The 21036-nt window shown below is 25.6% G+C and overlaps 5 protein-coding genes across 5 annotated transcripts; 3 read left to right on the forward strand and 2 right to left on the reverse strand.

Annotated features, from left to right (window-relative positions):
• The first annotated feature begins 1902 nt into the window (after positions 1-1902).
• On the forward strand, positions 1903-5762 carry LOC105365210 (uncharacterized). Its single transcript, XM_011503318.1, has 6 exons — positions 1903-1916; positions 2108-2308; positions 2666-2841; positions 3976-4232; positions 4751-5022; positions 5588-5762. Exons 1-6 carry the CDS (start codon positions 1903-1905, stop codon positions 5760-5762), a joined length of 1095 nt encoding a protein of 364 aa, XP_011501620.1.
• Positions 5763-7447: 1685 nt separating this feature from the next.
• LOC105365218 (MYCBP-associated protein) lies at positions 7448-9614 on the forward strand. The gene is made up of 2 exons (XM_011503328.1): positions 7448-7952; positions 8188-9614. Exons 1-2 carry the CDS (start codon positions 7448-7450, stop codon positions 9612-9614), a joined length of 1932 nt encoding a protein of 643 aa, XP_011501630.1.
• A 69-nt stretch (positions 9615-9683) lies between these two features.
• LOC105365229 (carbonic anhydrase 2-like) lies at positions 9684-12319 on the reverse strand. The gene is made up of 7 exons (XM_011503338.1): positions 12231-12319; positions 12022-12156; positions 11023-11164; positions 10557-10662; positions 10259-10361; positions 9870-10006; positions 9684-9809 (listed from the first exon to the last, which is right to left on the reverse strand). Exons 1-7 carry the CDS (start codon positions 12253-12255, stop codon positions 9684-9686), a joined length of 774 nt encoding a protein of 257 aa, XP_011501640.1. The 5' UTR covers positions 12256-12319.
• A 91-nt stretch (positions 12320-12410) lies between these two features.
• Positions 12411-14442, reverse strand: LOC105365239 (carbonic anhydrase 2-like). Its single transcript, XM_011503350.1, has 7 exons — positions 14433-14442; positions 14230-14391; positions 13937-14075; positions 13410-13515; positions 13106-13208; positions 12818-12954; positions 12411-12518 (listed from the first exon to the last, which is right to left on the reverse strand). The coding sequence occupies exons 1-7, from the start codon at positions 14440-14442 to the stop codon at positions 12411-12413; spliced, it is 765 nt and encodes a 254-aa protein (XP_011501652.1).
• A 380-nt stretch (positions 14443-14822) lies between these two features.
• On the forward strand, positions 14823-21036 carry LOC105365247 (carbonic anhydrase 13). The gene is made up of 5 exons (XM_011503362.1): positions 14823-14879; positions 17487-17756; positions 18729-18982; positions 19414-19638; positions 20935-21036. The coding sequence occupies exons 1-5, from the start codon at positions 14840-14842 to the stop codon at positions 21034-21036; spliced, it is 891 nt and encodes a 296-aa protein (XP_011501664.1). The 5' UTR covers positions 14823-14839.

The following is a 21036-nucleotide window of genomic DNA, read 5'->3' on the forward strand; positions in this document are numbered from 1 at the left end:
ATAATGAATAATTAATGATCATGAAGTATATGAATTATGGTATGATTGCATTAAATATGTGAAGTTTCTTCTCTATTGATACGTGTTGATGAGTGTATATACTTTTTGTTGTAATATGCGTTGGTTTAATCCGTGAGCATATAATAATAATAATATGCATTGTCCCGTCACCTGTATATGCGTCGGTCTTATCCATGAGCATATATAATAGTATGCGTTGGTCCCGTCACCTGTGTATGTGTCGGCCTTATCCGTGAGCATATATAATAATGAATTTTATGTTTTTACTGTTGTTTTATATTAGCACAAGTGCGTTATTAATTTATGATTAGTTTAATGAATTCTAGAATATAGCGTCACTATTTCTTTCTTAGATTAATTACTTGATTAATGATTACGTATTTATATCGCTACAGTGAGTGATAACTATAGAGAAAAGCTTGAAGGTGAATAATGCGCATGCTATAATGACTTTATAATTGTTACTAGACTGAGGCTAACTGAGTTGCAGCCCTTAAATATTATCGCACTATTCCTTAAACGCCGGTGTTTGTTACCATGACGATATTGGTCGTGACGTGTCAACAGGGTATAGCCTGGAACGTTCGTTGCTGGTGTTTAGTTTAAATAACTGAATTGCGCGTTCATACCTCTTCCACTTTCGACTTTCAACTTTTCTGATTCTCCCACTTTCGATTTTCAACTTTTTTGATTCTCCCACTTTCGATTTTCAACTTTTTAATCCGTAACAAAATGTAATATACTTTTTGTAATATTGTTTATTTGTTTATTTCTGTGTTTATTTGAAATAATGTTCATTAAAACTATTTTATAATAGATCATTTTTAATAAAATTGTTGATACATTTTTAATTGAAATCATATAAAAGTATATAAAAATATATATTACAAATTAGGAAAATTATTATATAACTATTATATGAATATAACATAGGTATTTTTTAATGAAAATATATTCTGAGTTAAAGACTAATTAATCAATTTTGACATTACATTTTTCTAATGATAATGCTTAAAAAAAGTCAATTTCATAAAAATACATAATTGCGTATTATACATTAATACATATAATTAATAATACATATAATCTAATATATTATAAACATAAATTTACACAGTTTCATAGAAAAAGATCATAAAGAATTACGATTTAAATAAAAACAATTTTAAACAAATTTAAATAAAATAATTTATGACTTAATTTAAATAAGCAATAAGTAAATAAACAGCTAAATGTTAATATGGCTTTAATTTCTAACTTACTTGTAATAAAAATGTTTAATTTATATTTTAATTAAAGGAGGTATGGAAAATATATTTAATTATTTCTTGTCTACAAATAACTTTGAACTATTAAGATATTATTGAGAAAGAAAATATTAATAATACACAGTGGGGACAGGTTAGTCTGTAATTATAATAACAAAATTGTTTCTCAAGAGATATTGATTGTTGCATTACGGTTCAGAACAATTGCCCTGACGTTTGTAGGTGATGAGGAACGTGTGACTTTCCAGTTTCATGAGCATGGCTTACAGTTATGCCAATTATTTTACGCGACGAGCATTGGGAGCGTGTCGCCCAAGACTTTCATACCCATTCGGTCCTCGAACGAGCGACTTTGTAACAGTCTTCTCTGTTTTTTCACAAATTTGCTCGTGATATGAATTTGGTAGTGTTGTCTATATTAATCGGTGGAGTGGCTTGTACACACGAATGTTACGACGATGGTAATGAATTTTGTATTGACCGCAATGACATTCTATCCGTGGATCTGCTCCCCGGCTCTGTTTTTCTCATGGGCCAACATTACAGCGATAATATATCGAAATCGACCGATAATATTTTAACTGATGGCTCGTTCGTATCAGCATTAGACGAAATGGAATATCACAGGTATATGCAAATTTCTTTACTCTTGTAAATGTATGAAACTCAAATAATTGTTAGGAGTACTTAAAATTTACTTAAAATAAGTAAATTATTATTACTATTATTATTATTATTATACAGTTAATTAATATACAGAGTTTCGTTGAATAAAATTTAAGTTAATATTTTTTATAGTATCCTTTATATATTTGCAGAAAGCAAATGAATCAGTATCTTTGTCATGGATATATTGCTGAGGAGATATTCAAGGAAATCGGAACAGTTCGAGTGAAGCGTCGAAATGAATTTTCATCAGGGAATTCTATACCCGATTTTTTGGGAGAACAAAATATCACCGTTCATGACAAACTTTTATCCGATGAAGGCAGTTTAAAATATAAAGATTGGTTGCATAGGTTGATTTTATTTTTATAGTATATATATATATATATATATATAAATAAACTGTCAAATTTTAATGACGAATAAACAGATTCAGAATATTTTAGAATACTTGTTCAAATAGGTTATATGTATGCTTAAATTACAACTTTTGAATACTTTCATTATTAGTTTTCATCAGAATTAAGATTCAAATTAAAAAATATATTCGATATCGAAGAAAAATTTTATTCAAACAAATTTCGAGTTAATGATTTTAATTTTTTAATTTTTTTATGAAATATAATTTTTCTGTTAATAATTTTATTATGTTATTACTATTTATAATAAAAAAATATATAATGACTCTAAAGCGTATAAAAATGTAACAGAACAACGACTCTGGATGATATATATCGTCATTATTCTCCGAGTAATACTTTCAATAAAAAACACGAAGTCTATGAAGATTCTGAATCTGAGGGGGATATCGAAGAATTTGAAGGAGAAATAAGTGGATACTCTGTACCAAGTCCTATCTCTACAGGAAAAATTGGAAAGCCTGGAGGTTTGTCTTATTTTGCTTATGAATTTAAAATTATTTTATAATGAAAACATGATACCTTATCCTCTCATATTCATAAGTATACACACATCTACAGAAATAAAAAAGTTAAAAATTATGATATATTAAAAGAACAAAGCTATTATTAGTTTTTTTTATATATTATTAATACAATTCTTATTAATTATAAAATAGCGATTATTATGCTTTTAATAATATTTAGTTCAACATAGTAAAATTATATTTTTTATTTCAATATGTATAATCATTTTTATTCAAGAAATTAAAAAATTTTCCAGATTTTTATTATATTTAATCTTTTTTTATATTTGTAATAGATATAATGTTAATCTTTATTTAAATTTTATACTATAGATATATTTTTATTAACAAATTCAACAGTATAAATATCATAGCCAAGTAATTTGTGCAACAAATAATTTTAATGTTATAAATGTTAAATGAACATTTTTTAAATGAATTCAAGTAAAGATAATCATAGATCTTTAATTGGGGTAATCCTAAAATTTGCAGCTCGACTTATTCTCGTATTTTTCACGAAGTAATCACAAAATGTAAAGAACTCTATAAAAAGTAATTGTTGCGAGTATAAAAATTTAAAAATTTCGATTAAAAATACAGTAACAAAACTATTGAATTGATACAAAATCTCCATTTTTATGACAATAATAAAAGATTATTCCTATTGAATCACACTTGGAACAATGAAAGTGTTATTTATTTAGATCCTTTATTATTTTATTTATATATATATATATTATATATTTATTATATATTTATATATATATTATTTTATTTATTTATTTAGATCAATTTTATTTACATATAAATAAAAAATTAACTGTTGCATAAAAATATAAATTCTTTACAATAATTAGCGTTATATTATTATAACTTAGTTATTATAATTTATTGTCACGTGTGCTAGTCCACATTGAAAATAGAACGTAATTATGAAAACATAATTCGATAATTTATAAATCGCAATCTTATATATGTAATTATTAGAAATATATTAATACCAAAAGAATAGAAGTTTTATTCTTTTCGGGCTATTAAAAACAAAAATATATAGAATATGTAAAAAAGGTGATCACATGATGTCAGCGCCAACAGGCTATAGTTATCCAAGCTACGGCATCCCTTTGAATGGTGCACCACCTCTCTCGCATAATCACAGATTTGTACCAGCGATACATGAGCAGCATATCTACTTGCCAAGTCAGCATAATAACGAAGACGAACATCCGATATACCATGAGAAGGATAAAGGTCATGATCTGTCGATTAAGGATTTCTTCGAAATCGCCCTCACGGCACTTGCTTTCCTTTCTTTTGGACTCTTCGTCATTCAACTTCTCATGAATATAACGGTGTGTTACCCCGTAAAATAAATAAAAGTTTATATCCTTTTACAGCACCTTCTTACATTGCTGTATATAGTCTATTAGCTGCACATTATATTTATCTCATTGTTCGTCACTCGCCAATGTATAACATGACTTTCTTAGAGTATTTTTCAATTATATTTATTCAATTATATAATATCGAGTAATAAAATAGTTTGGCTAATTAAAATATATGAGCTTAAATAAGAATCTTAAATGTGTAAAAAATTCATAATTACTGCTAATACTCAATTTCTTCTTATTTGGAAAGATTATGCCGTTATAAATTATGAATTTATATTAGTTGGAATGTATTTCCAGCAAATTATTATTTTAAAACAAATTTACACTTTTAGTCGTATAAAATGAGGGGGAAAATACATTATACGAATGAAATACAAATTTATTAAAATAGCATATTAACGATAAGCGACTGACTGCAGTAATCATAATATTAAAACAAGACGATGAAGTCAAATAAAAGCAAATGTTGTTGGATGCAGGCACCGATGATGACCACAACGACAACAGCATCGACGGTTGTCGCGAGTATCGATCAGCGCTTCCGTAGACATGTCCTTGACGCACCGTCACTTGCCTACGCAGAAGGTAACGCGGAAATTGATGAACTAGCCCATAGAGTCCTAAGATCTATCGAAGCCGCGCTGGTGGCCCCTGCCGACTCTGGTAACTGCCTACGACGTATACTTTGTGAGGACAACCGATACTCTAGAAACACTCAAGGTGGACAACGTATCTGGATTCCTGCCTGGAGGTGCATATTATATTCAAATCGCTTCTTCAAATAATGGAGTACAATATAAGGGCAATTAGAACTAAATTAAAATTTTCAATAATATTAACTTTATAATTATAATTATACTATATACATATATATATATATATAATAAACTGTTATTTTGTTCTTATTAATATAAATAATTTTTTTAATAGTATATGTCAATTTTTATAAAGTTATAGATAGAAATGTCGAATTCGGTATTCCTTTACAAACTAATTAAATTTATTACATTACTTTTATATAAATATTATATTAATTAAAATATTAATTTTATAATATCAATGACGAATATTTACATACAAAATAAATATCAAGTAATTACATAAAATAGAATAAAACCAACACTTAAAATTCATCAATTATAAGATAATATTTACAATTAAATTGTATCCCTATTGATATAAATCATCTGGGCTAATTTTATTCTTTTACGTGTAATGATTTCGAGGAGAAATTAACTTTAATTAAATGTACTCCCTTCCTACGAAATATAAACAAATAAAAACAATGAAATAAAACGGTTAATATTTCATGGCAGTATGAGCATGAGTTGGACAGCGGGTCGAATGCTGAACCAGAATCCATGGTCGGCAATGCTGGACTCTGTTAAGGCATCGGTACTAGGACTTGGTCGTGCTAAGTGCGAGACTCTCTATCCCGACTGCGACTTGCGGAGGGAACGAGTGAAGAGGCGACGACGGCGAAGGAAGTAACGACGCTAGTCGGCAATTAGAGAATTTAATGGCACGATAGTGCATACTATCTGCCTGTGGACAGGTTTTCATGTTATTAATTTAATGCTTAAAAACTGTATTGTTATTTAAGGGACTACGCCCTTCGCGCTACTGCCTACACTTTATTCACACTTAATTGTATTTTATTTAAAATATATTATTTCTTCAATAATTGATTTATAAATGCAATTTAATAAAATAATATTTTACTACATGTTGGATAAATTAATAAAATTGTTTTCATAATTTATAAGCACAATAATTTGATATTTATATAATTAACTTGTGTCCGTAAATAAATGCTAATTAGCAAATGTAGTTAATTAATTAATTACATTTGAAAACTATTGTAATTAAATAAGATTTAATTTATTATTGTTATATTATTGAAATAAATATTTATAAACTAATAACATGTAATTTATCTGTACATACTGTGTCGTTTTTAAACAAATATTTATATGTAATAATGTATTGCTTGAATTACCAAAAGTCGGAAAACGACAAAAATTAGACAAGTATTTTTTTCTATTTTCAGTTGTTATTAACCATTTATGCGCAATGTGTTTTAGGAATGTTTTTTAAAAAGTGTTGTTGAAACTGTATGTTGATGTTTAGGGTAGAATTTGTGGATCATACTAATTTAATGTAATAAAATTAATAAAATTTATTATTTCTATAATTTTCTTCATGTAAATTATTATATATTTTTTACTTGCTTATATGATGAGATAGTATAAAGCAAAGTACTAACAAAAGTTAAATAAATTAATTCTTATACTTTTTATATAAGACTATCTCACTTTGTATATTAATTTTGATGAAAAATTCTTTCATCTTGTTAAATATTCTCCAATAATTATATTTTATTTAAAGTAAATTAAATTTAATCTTATTAATTGTCAAAAATCCTTAATTTGTAATACTACGACAATAAATATTGAATCAATTTCATTTAAAAAATATAAAAAGAGTTGGCGATGAATGTTATAATAAAATAAGTTAACGAAGTTTATTATAATACAAGACAAAATTTATATACTGTAACTATGACATAAACTTTTATGTAAAGGGCATATATTTTATTAAATAAAATCATTTATCATTTGTGTAATAGGCCATATAAATTTATATAAGTATGCTTATATAAATCATGAAATAGATTTTGATGATGAACATAATTTTCATTTTAAAAGATTAGTTTTAAAAATAAAAAAATCTGAAAATACGTTGAAAAATATATTTAAATAATCCGTTATTAATAATAATAATATATATGATTATACTTTCCTTTACATTTGTTAATTTAATAATAAAATCCAATAATAATTATATAAGTTTATAAGTAAAAAAGAAAATTATTATTATTATATAAATTAGTTTGTATCGCAATTTGCATCGAGATCATTTTAAAACAATGTTTAACCGTTCGCTGTAATTTTCAAAATAAATGTCTGTAAGCAACTTCAGAGAATTAAGCTTTTCTCTTATTCCAAGTATTTTAAAAAGTCTTTTAAATAAAAAAGTCTTATAATAGATATATATAATCAGATCTTGAAATGAGGAAGTCCAAAAAATATAAGTATGTATATCCATTATGAATGAACTATATTGAAAAATAACCTCAAATCCACAAGTATGTAGGCTCAATATCGAGTAATGTAATGGATAAACTTTATAAGAGCCCAAGTCGGAATAAGCCCTTGAAGTTACTGGATAATGTGCCGCTAATTCCATGTAATCCTCATCTAGAACAACCTGCGGAAGAGGATCGTAGACTGGCGAATTGGCATCGCAGGCAGCTGGAGCACCATCGCTATCAAAAGCACCTTGGCGCCAAACTAAAACGCAAGCCCTCTGAGCTTGCCCTTAATGCTCATGAATACTCACGCTCTAAAAAAGAAATACAGTCCCTTATATACGAAGCTACAAAGTCCGATACTCCACGCCCGAATAATTACTGCGGCAATTCCATATTTTCGCAGCTTGTCCAAAAATCATCCAATACTGGTGAGGAAAGCAAACTAGAGGGACAAGACATTTATGGCACCATTAATAGTAAAGACTCGAGGAAGCGGTCCCAGAATGTCACAAGAGTCGCCCTGCCAAACTTAATACGTAAAGAAAAAATGCTGGTGGAATCGTTTCAGGACATTGAAAAAATCCAATGTAATATAATAATCTTTGATATTATTTTCATATAAATACGATTTATATGCATTTTTTAATCATGTAAATCTTGTCTAAACATAATATATAATTGTATTTTCAATTTATAATTTTCATTGATCATGTTTTGAATTTGAAATTTTTCCCAATAAAAATTCATAACATATTTCTATTTGTCTATTTGATGTTTAGTAAAACTTAATAGGCTACAATAATTTGTTTACAATAATTTCAGTTCATTCAAAATGGGAAGAAGGTGATTATTTACGGCACAGAACAACAGAGCTTAAGGCTGCAATACAGGTTTTAGAGCCTAAAAAGCCAGAAACAGATAATCTAATAATTATCGGAAAGAATTTTCAAGATAAGCCTAAAGAAAAGTTCATTAGACTACCTGTAATAACAATCACATCTCACGATGACGGAATTCAGTTACTGAACTATCCAGATGAGAGAATAGCCCTAAAGATTCAAGACAGAGAATTTGTTTTTGAAAGAGGATATTATTTTGAGAAATTGAATTGCGAGGAAACAAGAGAATTACGCCGATCTAAGGAAGACTTAAATTCTCAAAAATATGCATACTCGGTTTTTGACACCAAGCAAGTCTATAGAATTTTTTCACAAAAAATGCCACCCATAGTGTGGGCAGTGAATTTTACAGCACAAGGTGATGAAATATGCGAAAGAAAATTTAAACTAGAGAACAAAGGAATACAAATTGTCACGATAGATTGGCGAAAAGTAGTTCCAAAATTAACATCAATGCCCATTTCTAATCGCATAAAAAGTCTCTTCTTCTTTAATAAAAATCCTGTTTCAATTCTTCCTGGTCAAATAGTGGAAGTGGCAATTTGGTTTCGTTCACGGCGTCCAATTGTAGCAACAGAAACGTGGAATCTTATAATTGAACCAAATATTTATCCTGGAACAATAAGTATCCGACTGTGGGCGACATCTAAAGGCAGCGACTGGAAACTCCACGAGGATAAAAAGAACGCTCGTATTAAGGAACATTTGAAAACAAGTGTACGTTGGAACATTATTCGGGATGTTGTTGAAACAGTGTTACAGGTAGCAACAAGTGAACGCGCACAAAAGGAGGTAGCCTATAGCAAACTCTTCCTGGAGATGAATTTATTTTGTGCTCGAAATCCCACATATTTCTACAACTCGACCCTCATTGCTGAGCTCAAGTGTATATATAAAAATGCTACAAATCAAAACGATTGGAGTCTAATGTTGAAGGAATTACATATGATACTGTTAAGGCTCGGGCATGATAAGAAACAAAATCAACTTACTAAACGCTTTAATGATATTTGCATCCAAAGCCTACAGCCTATTTCTCTCTATCAACATCCACTTAACCCGAAGCGACATTTAGTATATTGGCTTCTGTGTACATTGATTAATAAATTTGAGGATGAAAGTAATTTTGTTTTCAATAAATGCTGCCAACATATTGATAATGATGAAGTATACGAGATGGAGAATGCTTATGAAAGCGAAGAAATCGAGAGTGAAAATTATGAACATTTTAATACCAATATCGACCATTCCCTCTATTATGAAATATTTTACGTCAGGATTTATTCTTTAATGTGCGAAACCATCGATAGAATTAGTGCTGCTGTTGATTCACAAATTTGTTGCGATTAAAAAAATAGGTTATAATTATTTAATTAAAAATTATTTTTACTTAAATTTTTATTAAATTCTTTAAGTTAATTATGTTCCCTTTTTACATGGGCAAATTGCCTTATAAATTTTTCTGTCGCCAAGATGTTGTATTTTACGCACATTTGACTTTATTGTCCTGCCTTTTTCATCTTTCAGTTTCCTAAATTCCATTATCTGTAAAATTAAGAAAATTAATTACTTTGGCTCGGTGTATATTAATTTTCATCTTTTCACCTGATCCGATCCGATTTGTATATAATTTGGGAATATAATCCATAGTGCACATTCCGGATAATCGAGCTGGTTAAAGGAACCATTATAAAAATAATAATATTTACAATGGTTCGCTTTACGTATCCAACAAAGACAATCTATAAGAAAGAATTTAATAAATAATATTAATGCCATATCCAACAGAAATTCAATTAATTAATTACTTATTATACAAGTTTTTAAAAAGAATTCTAAGATTGACAATATAATTTCAAATTTATTAATGATATTAATAAATTGGAATGGTTTGTATTGTGCCTTTTTATTTAAATTCAGAAACAAATTAATAATAAATTAGAAAATTAACTTTAATCATATACATATTTCTAATGTTTATATATATTTCTTACTAGCATCAATTTCCACTTTTGAATCTTTATTTATGATATATTTCAAGTTATTTGTAATTTTTTCCAGTTTAACACAGCTAATACAATCGTCTGTATCTTTTACCTAAAAATATACCATAAACATCACACATTCAAATTTTTATTAAACTATCGTCCCAATATAATTTAAATGACTATATAATATATGTAAATTGCTTTCATAAAATTAAAAGGTATAAAAAAAATGTTTAAATGTATATACATTCTTTTTCATTAAAAATATAAAAATTTTGTAAAATGTTCAGCCGGAGAAAGTTACCAAGAACAAAAAAACTAATATACACAGGCCATCTTCATATTTTAAACATTCATCAAATATCTGGTATTTCCGATTCCAATGTACTGCATGCGCTTCCATTGAATACCTATTACAAATGCATATAAGCAAAGCAGAAAATATGTTTTTCACTTTATTATGCAAAGATACTCGAGTACATTAACAAAATTCTACTTAAAATAATATTGCAAGCCCAGCAAATTTTATCAATAAAATGAATCTTATTTGTAAATATATTAATACAAAATAAATAAATTAAAAATTAACAAACAAATAATATAAAATCTTAAACTGTTACTAAAATATTGTAATTATTAAAAAATATATATATACATAATTATATATGCAGAAAAAGTTGTAATATTAAATCATGAATATTATTAAATCATAAAATTGATAAATTATTCCTTATGCTTTGACTTATAACTGATCAATGTTTTTATCTTACCAAGTTCCATTGATAGTATGCTCCGATCCATTACAATTATCTTTACCCCAGTGGAAATGAACTTCACATAATTCATACTCATCATTTAATGGACCTGATTGAATAATGGATGGAATTCTTTCACCACTTAGATTAATTACAGCTAAAAATTATTTAAATTACTGAATAAGTAAAAAAACACGGATACTTAAAATATTGATAAATCGATAGTTGCTGACTAATTATAATGTGATTCATTTATAATTTCTCTAACTTATTTCTGAAAAACTGAAATTATAAATATATAATACCATACAATATTATACGATAAATATTAAATATAGCAATTTTCGTTGTAATTATTTTTATGCTCGTATTTATTGCTATTTATTACTAGATTTATTGTACCTAATGTATTTAAGGAATTACATAGTTATATATATATATATTGTATTTTTTTTATTTTTTATTCAGTACTTTATAAAGTAAAAATTTTAATATAGCTTGTTGCTGAAAGAAATAAAAATAAAAAATATTTATACATCAATACACACACACATACACACACACACACACACACGCGCGCGCACGCACGCACGCACGCACGCACACATATATATGATTTTAAATACATATTTTAAAATAAACTAAAAAATAAAATAAAAAAATTTTTGTTCAATTTGTGTCTTACAATATTTTTAACAAATAGGTTAAGTATTGAAATTCAATTTTTTGTAAATGCTTTATCGATGATTAATTTTAAGACGTCTTATTAATCTGTATTTTATAGTCCTTATTAAAAACGTAGATATAAACTGATTGCATAATTAAGTATATATCATATTATATACATATGTATAATTATGCTTTTAAATTGTTGGAAAATATAATTATATCGATTTGATAATTGGCAGAACCAATAGCTATGAAAAATGAAAAAATTCCAAAAAGTGGTGAATTTATATTGACTTAAAAATAGTAGAGAATATAAAATATAAGAGTAAAGATTTAAAGAAATACCCGTCGTTCCATTATTCGTTAAAAATGCTTTTCCATCATTTAACCAATGTCCATTTAATTGCAATGGTGGTAAATAAATCGGTCGTACAATTATGTCAAGCAGATCGATAGGTGACTGTTTTTTTCTAGTAAGAGCTTATAAATTGGTATCAATATAATTAATGAAATAATGAATATATTTGTACACCTTATATTAATGTCACTATTACTTTTTAATTGATTTTCTGTTGCCATTATCAAAACTGAGCGATTTAAAATATTATCCAAATAATTTAATGATAAAATTTATTTCATTTCAATTTTTAGGTTCTTCAATTTCTATGAAAAAAATAGTTCTGTTAATTAATACTAAACGCCAAAACAAATGACGAAATGTTTATTAATATCTATCAACCAATAGCGTAAAAAATTTTTCTATCATGAATTTTTTGCTGTGATCTAAAGTTGTGAGTAATGAGTTCAGTTTTGTTGTTATAAAGTCTTCTAAATGCATCAGCCTAAAAATATTAAGTTTATAAATTAATATTATTATTGAATTATATATAATATGAAAAACTACTTTTATCATACAATGTATTGACTTGTTTAAAATAAATATTATAATAATATAGTTTTTATAATTGTTATAATAATCATTTTAAATAAGATATAAGAATATTTATAAAAATATTTTGTTGTAATTTTTTTCTTTTACTAACATATGATATTATAAAATACTATGTGTTTAATACATTCAGTGTAAAAATAGAAATTATAAATGACATCGACAGTACAGTTACAATATAATTTAACAAACCTGTCTAGCCGAAATTACAATAGGACAAGGTATAACAATCCAAGTTACACACTCTGAATAGGGATAAGTAGTAAGAGATCCAGTATAAGTATAATATCCAGGTTTTGAAATGGCTTCTGCAATCCATTTTAAACAATCTGCACGATAATATATATTAGAATTATACAAATTATTTATCTCAGATAAAAAATCAGTCGATAAATCAAAAAGCATTATTTTTATTATTATATTTTATTGTCATATTGATGTTTCAAAATTACTTTCAAATTTAATATTTAATACACGAACCTGGACGAAGAATAGTATATTTATTAGCTAATTTAATATAATTTAAATTGTCGGTTATTTGCAAAAAATTTGGATTGTCCGGCATTCCAGGACAACCGATTACCTAGAATAAATTATGTATTAATTGTAATTTCATCTCATATATATTACATGTATATGCTATTATAATTGAAAAAAAAAAAGAATAATCTTTATAGCAATTGTATTTATAGCACTAAATATAATTTTAAATAAAATAATAATGAATAACAAAATTGTCAAAATGTTAGTTTTAATTTATAGAATATAGAAATAATAAACTGACTTGAAATAAAAATGCAATGATGGCAATTCCATCTGGTTTCTCATAACATTTATCAATGGAACCATAACGTTTATTCCAATGTATTGCTTGTGCTTCCATTGAAAACCTACATGAAGAATATATATATTTCAATTGATGTAAGATATTTAACAAAGTATGGCATTTGTAACTTTTTATTCATTGAATTTCAATGATTTCAGTAAAGGTAATACGTAAATATTTTGATTGGAAAAATTTATTAATTGAAGAAAATTATATATATATATATATATATATATATATATATATAACTAACATTATCGTTAATCAAAACTATTTATAATAAATTTTTAGCCTTTAGGGGGATAACTTGTTGTATTTGTAAATTCTTATTTATTTTTAAACTACTATGAAATTCTAAACATTAACCCTATTACTTTCTAAAAGTATTCACTTCAAAAACTATTCAAAATTAGTAAGTTAATTATTGAAATAAAATACATAATATACTGAATTCATATAATTCGTATACATATGGCATAAAATACCAAACACTATTAATGGAATGTTCAGCTCCAAAAGCATTAGTCGAACCCCAACGAAACTGCAAATCCGAAAATTGATATTCATCATTTAACGGTCCGCCTTTTAATGTCGCCACTCGATTACCAATAAATTCAATTTTTACTATAACGTAAATTAATATTTTCGTCGTAATATTACTTATATGATATCTGACAACAAGTTTTCATTTCAATCTATTATAATTGCATCTACCTAAAATGTATAAAGTACTTTGAATAAGCATTATTAACTAACAAAACAACCAGGAATAATTAACCTGTGTTTCCAGTATTTATCATTTTGGCTGGTCCTTTGCAAGCTAAGTGTCCTTGTAGAACTAAAATTGGGAAATTATGATGTATTGTATACATTGAGTTTAAATCAATAGGCGATTGATTCCACTTTGGTATCCCAGTTGTCGACGTCCAAACCTTCTCTTCTTTAAAACAGAAAATGGAATAAAGATATGAATGAATGTACGTAAAAACATAAATATCAAGATATTAAAGAATCTAACTTTTTTTTATTTTTTTTGACATTTTTAAATGGCTATGATATTTTACTTAATTAATTTTAAAACGTTTGTTTCATATTTTACTGGGCTCATTTTCCATATTTTAAAAATTTAGGTTAAATTTGAATAAGCAAGTGTATGTACAATTTTGAAATTATGACATATTTGAATTTATGATCTGAAATTTTTTAATAAAATTTTCAGATCGCTGTTATTATTAATTACTACTAACTTCATTTTCTTAAATAATGGAATTAATCGAATGCGTATTTTCAAATTTTAAAGTATAACTAATAATTTATGTTTAATATATTGTACCGTGATTTGAAAATTTTTCTATCGTCTGAAGATAATAATGAAGGATTTTTCAACAATGGATATCATTATATTTTGCGGCAGTATCCTTCTTTTTGGTAAATTTAATGTAACATAACCTGTACTTACTATTGGCAGAAGCAAAACTATATTATCACGGACGTTATATGCATATATATATATATATATATATATATCGTGTATTGATATTGACATTTTATTTGTAAATGTTAAACCAAATTTTTTTTCTATAAATTAATTTAATTTTTTTCGTATATTTTAATAAGAATAATTATTTAATTTATTTTCTATTATAGATTTTTAAAATTCAAAGAATTTTTTTAAATTAATGAATTTTAATATGTTTTAAAATATGTTACAGGATTAATTTTATTTAGTTATTATAAGTTCGTATCTTATTGTGTGTCATAAGAATTAAAATGATTAAATAGCTTTAACTGCTTTTCAAATCAAAACATGCATTTATATATAAGTTGAAAATTAAATAAATACTTTACATATAATAAAATCGTTTATTTTTACCTGTGCTTTGGACTATTCATTATTCAATAACTATTAATTCTATTTCTGATACTTTAAATTCTGAAAAATAATTGAATAATATATGTTGTACATGATTTTTAAATTTTTAAGTAAAATACAAATATTTATGTGTTGACCAACTTGTTGCAAGAATAAAAAAGTAACATTTAACATTTAATATTAATCTTTTTTTTTAATGTAACTAAATTTAAAATTAACCTAAGATACATAATATTAATTACAATTGTAGTTTAATATTTGTATTTTTGAAAGGGAATCGAAATATTCTTTAAATAAGAACCATTTAAAATTAGCGAGTTTTGAAGTAATTCCTATACCTTACCTAATTTTTGTTTTTAACTAGAATTGAATTTTAATATTTCAAAAAATAATTATTCGACGATACTAAGTATGCAAAGAAATATATTTTTCAGAAATTATATGAAATATGTAAATTGCACATTTCAGTATCTGATTATTAAAAAATACAACAACAGTGAGCTATTGCATTACACTTCTTCATCTAATATACATGAAATTAGATGAATATGATGATTATAGATAATTGTTAACTTTGTATAGAATTATCAAGTTATTAATAGTAATTGCAAAGTAAATTTTGTATAATAATAAAACATTGTAATGTTGCTAATGAGCAGTAACTAATTTAATTCTTTCTTTTAATTTTTTCAATTTTTGTTTTGATCAAAATAAAAAATATAATATATAATATAAATTAAATAATTTGATGATTCTAAAACAAGAATGACAAACATAATTTTTCTCTGAATTACATTTAATTAATGTATGAGGTACATTAGATTACATTCACTTTAAATTGCATATAATATGTATTCAAAATATATAAATTTATTAAAAAATAAAAAAGAGCAATTTTCATTCGTTCATTCGTTCTCGAATTTTGATTCTTTAAATTAACTATAACAGGACTTTGACAAAATCACTTTTGTTTGATATACAGAACATTTTGGAAAATTATCTAAATTTAAAAAATGCGATTGCATATTATTTAAAAATATTAATTTTATATTATTATGTAACAGAAGACATGATTATATTATTTTTCAAATTACTAGTGTATTACTCTATAAGCGATATTATTATGTAATATGAGACTTAATTGTTACTGATGAAACATTCACTTTTTGTGGCTTGAAATTATTAGGCAAAAAAAGTATAAGTAATTATAATTGTAACTTATAATTAATTATAAATATATAATTGATTATAATTTATCATTGGCTTGTGATACTGTTATTCATAAAATAACTACAAGCTATACAACACACGTGTAAAAAGAACAAGCTTTCCTGTCGTAAAAAATCATTATCACCAATAATTCAAATATTAAAAATTCAGGAGTCTTAGGAATGCAGAAAATAATTATTATTTAATTGTTATTTATGGCGTATTCTTAAATTTATGGATCTATTACAAGTATAGCCTTATTGATTGATCAATTGATTCGATGTTTTTTACTTCCTTTTTAAATGGATCAATGATCTATAAAAAGTCTCCCCATTTCTTATATCACACTTAGAGATAATCGTTTCCGCCATTTATACGTCTTTTCTTGAAAGCAAATATTTTTCACATATTTCTATCTTCTGCAATCGCATTTTTAAGTCCTATAACTGCTAAACGTGATCAATGTGCCAAGTGCAATGGGATTGGCAACTATCCAATTTTTAATTTAAAATTCATAATAGAAATATCTATATTAATATAAATCATTTAAATATTATGAAATTATTATTTATAAGTGAAAAGTATTAATTGAAAACATCTATTGCTTATTTATGAAAAAATATTTATAATCGTAATATATGTACATAAAGACAAAGTAATAGTACATAAAACAGTATTTGATAAGTTCTTTGTCTATATTTTTATATTCCATATCGTAGATGTATATATATATATATATATATATATATATATATATAAATATATATGTGTGTGTACATAATAATTAAATTAATTAAATATTAAATTTTACCCAATATAGCAATATTAATCGTTTTATTACAGTTAAAGTGGCATATATAATTTAATAACTGAGTTGTAAGAATATATTAAATTTTTTTGGACCCTTAACAAAGAAAAGAAAAATGTACGGACATTTAAAAATACTTTGACAGCGATGCTATTAATGGAGCTGCTGGATTGGCTGTGCTTAGTGTCGTCATCAAGGTGTTCCGAATCTAGTTGGATCAATCCATTTATCTACGGAGAGAATAATGGCCCGAGAGTATGGCGCCTCCTCTATCCGGAGTCCCGGGGTTGCGAACAGTCGCCGATCAACATCGACGGCCAGTGCGCGACTGTCGTCGCACATTCGGAGCCGCTTCGTTGGCAAGGCTATTGCGATGAGCCCGCGTCTATGGTTATTGTAAACGATGGAAACAAAGGTAGAATATGTTGTCATATAATATTTAATATTGTATATTTAAAGACTACCAAAAACAAAGAATTATGGGAGTTTAGTTAACGATATGCTCTTGATATGTTAGAGTAATAACTACCAACTATAATCATAAAACATCACATATATCTTTTTATATTTTATATTTAGATTATAAAGACCACGGTACCATTAAAATGTATTAATCCTTAAATTATAAATACGTAATACAATAAATATTGTAAAATACAAACGACTAATATCTTTAAAAGTTAGGGTGTCACAAATGTTTCTATGAATCTTATTCATACTAACTATATCTTGTTTATAGAGGAAGAAATACGTTTTATTCCAACTCAGTTTTTCTGAGTATATAAGATATTATTCTGAGTATATATTATATTATATTATATATATATATATATATATATATATACATAAATTAAATTAAATTAAATTATAGAATTTAATAATACATTATAAGATGATTTATTAATCCCATAGCACTTTAGCTGCTGCATAGAATTTCTTCAGTTTTTGTGATTTATTATACAATACCTATGAAATATCATATATTTAGGTATGTAAATTAAAAAAATAAAATAAATATTCTATATATGTGATTAGTCTGAGATAATAGGGTTTTTATTTTTAATGTATGTAGGTATTTAAGGGAAACGATGTTAAATTGGATACTCTTTTTGTAATCAAGAGTCGTATAATTTACTGAACATTTCTTGCAATAGTTTCCTTTTTGCTTAAATAAAATAATTCAATTTTGACACGATTCTATAGTATGAAATTAAATAAGTTTTCTTGAATGTGGAGATCAACAATATATATCTCAGATAGTATTAAAATAAATATTTGATTAAAATAAATAAATATTAAAATAACCTTAGTATTATCGATTATACTAATATGCCTACTCGAAATATCAATTTACACCTTTTCAAGGTCATTAATCTAACGCCCGTAGTGATTCTTCTTGGTGTGTGGAGATCATCAATGCGGCCGTGTCTATCAGGCGGGCCGTTAAAAGGTGTTTATGATTTCTGCTCGATAGAGTTTCGCTGGGGCCCGGCCAATGACGAGGGTAGCGAGCATAGTATTGACTATATGCGTTACCCCATGGAACTTCAAGTAGTCCATACCAAGCGATCCACCTGCACATTACCTGGTGTCACAACAAACGACCGAGACGTAGTCGTCATTCTGTCCTATTTTTTTCAAGTTTGTACATTGAAGTTATTAATATCAATACTTATTTTAAATATTTGATAGCATAAAATAAATTTATTTGTTACAATGTTCCCAGCATGTTAACTGCTTGTCAACCAAAGACACTGTTCATATGCATGCCTACACACATTCGTACGTACATACATTCGTACATATATAAATACATATACGCACACATGCACTCACACGCATATATTTATGTATATAAGAATATCGAAAACGTATTCTTACTCTATCGATTCCTAGATAAATTAAAGCTTTTCCATATGTAATTCTACAATAATTTAATGAATTCTAATGTACAATGTAAGCACGTGTGAATAAATTTTTAATTCAATGTAATTTTAATCTTGGCACAATTTCAAATAATTGAAATTAGGAATAAAACTTCTTGAGTATGTAATAAAATGATGTCATGACAGCTGACAAGTATTGATAACCCCTACCTCGACCACGTCGTAACAAATCTCTGGCGTATCTCAAACCCTGGTTGCCGGTTTACCGTGACTGCTTTTCCACTCGAATGGCTTGTGCCGAGTTTTAATACGAAGTTTTATACCTATAGCGGCTCTATTACGCAACCGCCCTGCACCGAGAATGCCATTTGGATCCTTAACCCCTGTCCCATAGCCATATCTGCTCAACAGGTTAATAGTATTTATTTATTTATTAAATTTTTAATTAATATTTTTCAATCCAAGTATAATTTATAACAGTATTTTATATTAATTTGATAGCATTAATTTAATTTTAATTTATAAATTTAAACATAAATTATACCCTATTTATTTACTAAATTAAAAAATAAATTACTCGTAAATGTATAATATATAATTGAGATAATAAATTATACAAACTGTTTTATCTTTTGCAATGTCTCTTATATTTTTTGTATTATCCATTGTACATTGATAATACCTTATTACAAATAAATATCATTTTTTTTGTGAAACTTCAAACTTATTTTATATTTCAGACTAAAATCTGTTTTTTTTCAAGAAGGTTTGATAAAAAAATATTTATGCTAATTATCACATTTTCAAAAGTTTTTAAATGAATTTTTCGAAAAGGTTATAAAAACTTATAAAAAATTATAAATTAAAAAAACTTTTTTTTCTAATTTTATTAAATTAATTATCATTCACTGATGAAAATACTATTTTTATTAAATTAATTTAAATTATATAAAAATTAATAATTACTTTGGTAGAACCAGCATTATTTTATAATATATATTTCACTCAAAATTTGCATATAAATATATATATTGCGTATATATTTAACTACAAAGTGGCAGCATTTTTTCCAGTTATAATCCATGCAGAATTTAATAATAATGTACTAATGTAAACGTTGTTGCATTAATAAAATATAAAGTTAATAATTAAAATAAAATAAATTGATGGAAAAATAAAAATGTGTTCTTTTGTAAGAATATTAAATATAATATCAAAAAAAGGCATCAAGTATATATAAACAGACTGTAAAGAATATTTATTTATTCTCATGTAGTATTATTATATGATGTATATTATATGATTTATTATATTATTATATGATTTATTATATTATTATATGATTTATTACGAAAATATCATAAATTTTTAAAAAATTGTATACCTGTTAAACATGTAATTTTAATCTCACGATATTTATATATAACAATATTTATATTCAATGGATTTTATTTTTTCTGAATTTCTTTCTCGATAAAATAAATATAATTTTATTTTAATTATAGAAAAGACCTTAAGCTCCGGATGCAATAGATATATATTTTATGTCATTTAAATAATGTGAAATTAAATTACAATAACTTGGATATTCTGCTTCAAATATTTTTAGTTATTTTATATCAATTTTATAATGTTATAAAAATATAAAAATTGCAATAAAAACTTTATTGTGAAAAGAACATGAAAACTTCATTTTATGTACTGCAGATTTCACAATTTCGTAATGTTTGTTCAATTGAAGGACCAATTCTATCGAATTCTAGACCAGTGCAAAAGCTTAATGATCGCCAAATATTTTACTATACATGA

Source organism: Ceratosolen solmsi, unplaced genomic scaffold (assembly GCF_000503995.2).
Source record: "Ceratosolen solmsi marchali unplaced genomic scaffold, CerSol_1.0 scaffold10, whole genome shotgun sequence".
Lineage (NCBI taxonomy): Eukaryota > Metazoa > Arthropoda > Insecta > Hymenoptera > Agaonidae > Ceratosolen > Ceratosolen solmsi.

What these genes read in the sequence shown, in the direction of transcription:
- LOC105365210 (XM_011503318.1), top strand. An exon ending in TATAAAGATTGGTTGCATAG is followed by an intron (nt 2,309 to 2,665) that starts GTTGATTTTATT and finishes AAAATGTAACAG; the next exon opens with AACAACGACTCTGGATGATA. An exon ending in AACTTCTCATGAATATAACG is followed by an intron (nt 4,233 to 4,750) that starts GTGTGTTACCCC and finishes TGTTGGATGCAG; the next exon opens with GCACCGATGATGACCACAAC.
- LOC105365218 (XM_011503328.1), top strand. Translation starts at nt 7,448, where the DNA reads ATGGATAAACTTTATAAGAGCCCAAGTCGGAATAAGCCCTTGAAGTTA. An exon ending in GGACATTGAAAAAATCCAAT is followed by an intron (nt 7,953 to 8,187) that starts GTAATATAATAA and finishes CAATAATTTCAG; the next exon opens with TTCATTCAAAATGGGAAGAA.
- LOC105365229 (XM_011503338.1), bottom strand. Translation starts at nt 12,255, where the DNA reads ATGGCAACAGAAAATCAATTAAAAA. An exon ending in AACAGAAAATCAATTAAAAA is followed by an intron (nt 12,157 to 12,230) that starts GTAATAGTGACA and finishes CCAATTTATAAG; the next exon opens with CTCTTACTAGAAAAAAACAG. An exon ending in CATACTATCAATGGAACTTG is followed by an intron (nt 10,663 to 11,022) that starts GTAAGATAAAAA and finishes CATTTGTAATAG; the next exon opens with GTATTCAATGGAAGCGCATG.
- LOC105365239 (XM_011503350.1), bottom strand. An exon ending in GATAAATACTGGAAACACAG is followed by an intron (nt 14,076 to 14,229) that starts GTTAATTATTCC and finishes TTTACGTTATAG; the next exon opens with TAAAAATTGAATTTATTGGT. An exon ending in TCATTGCATTTTTATTTCAA is followed by an intron (nt 13,209 to 13,409) that starts GTCAGTTTATTA and finishes AATTTATTCTAG; the next exon opens with GTAATCGGTTGTCCTGGAAT.
- LOC105365247 (XM_011503362.1), top strand. Translation starts at nt 14,840, where the DNA reads ATGGATATCATTATATTTTGCGGCAGTATCCTTCTTTTTG. An exon ending in TTCTGTCCTATTTTTTTCAA is followed by an intron (nt 18,983 to 19,413) that starts GTTTGTACATTG and finishes ATGTCATGACAG; the next exon opens with CTGACAAGTATTGATAACCC. An exon ending in TAGCCATATCTGCTCAACAG is followed by an intron (nt 19,639 to 20,934) that starts GTTAATAGTATT and finishes TATGTACTGCAG; the next exon opens with ATTTCACAATTTCGTAATGT.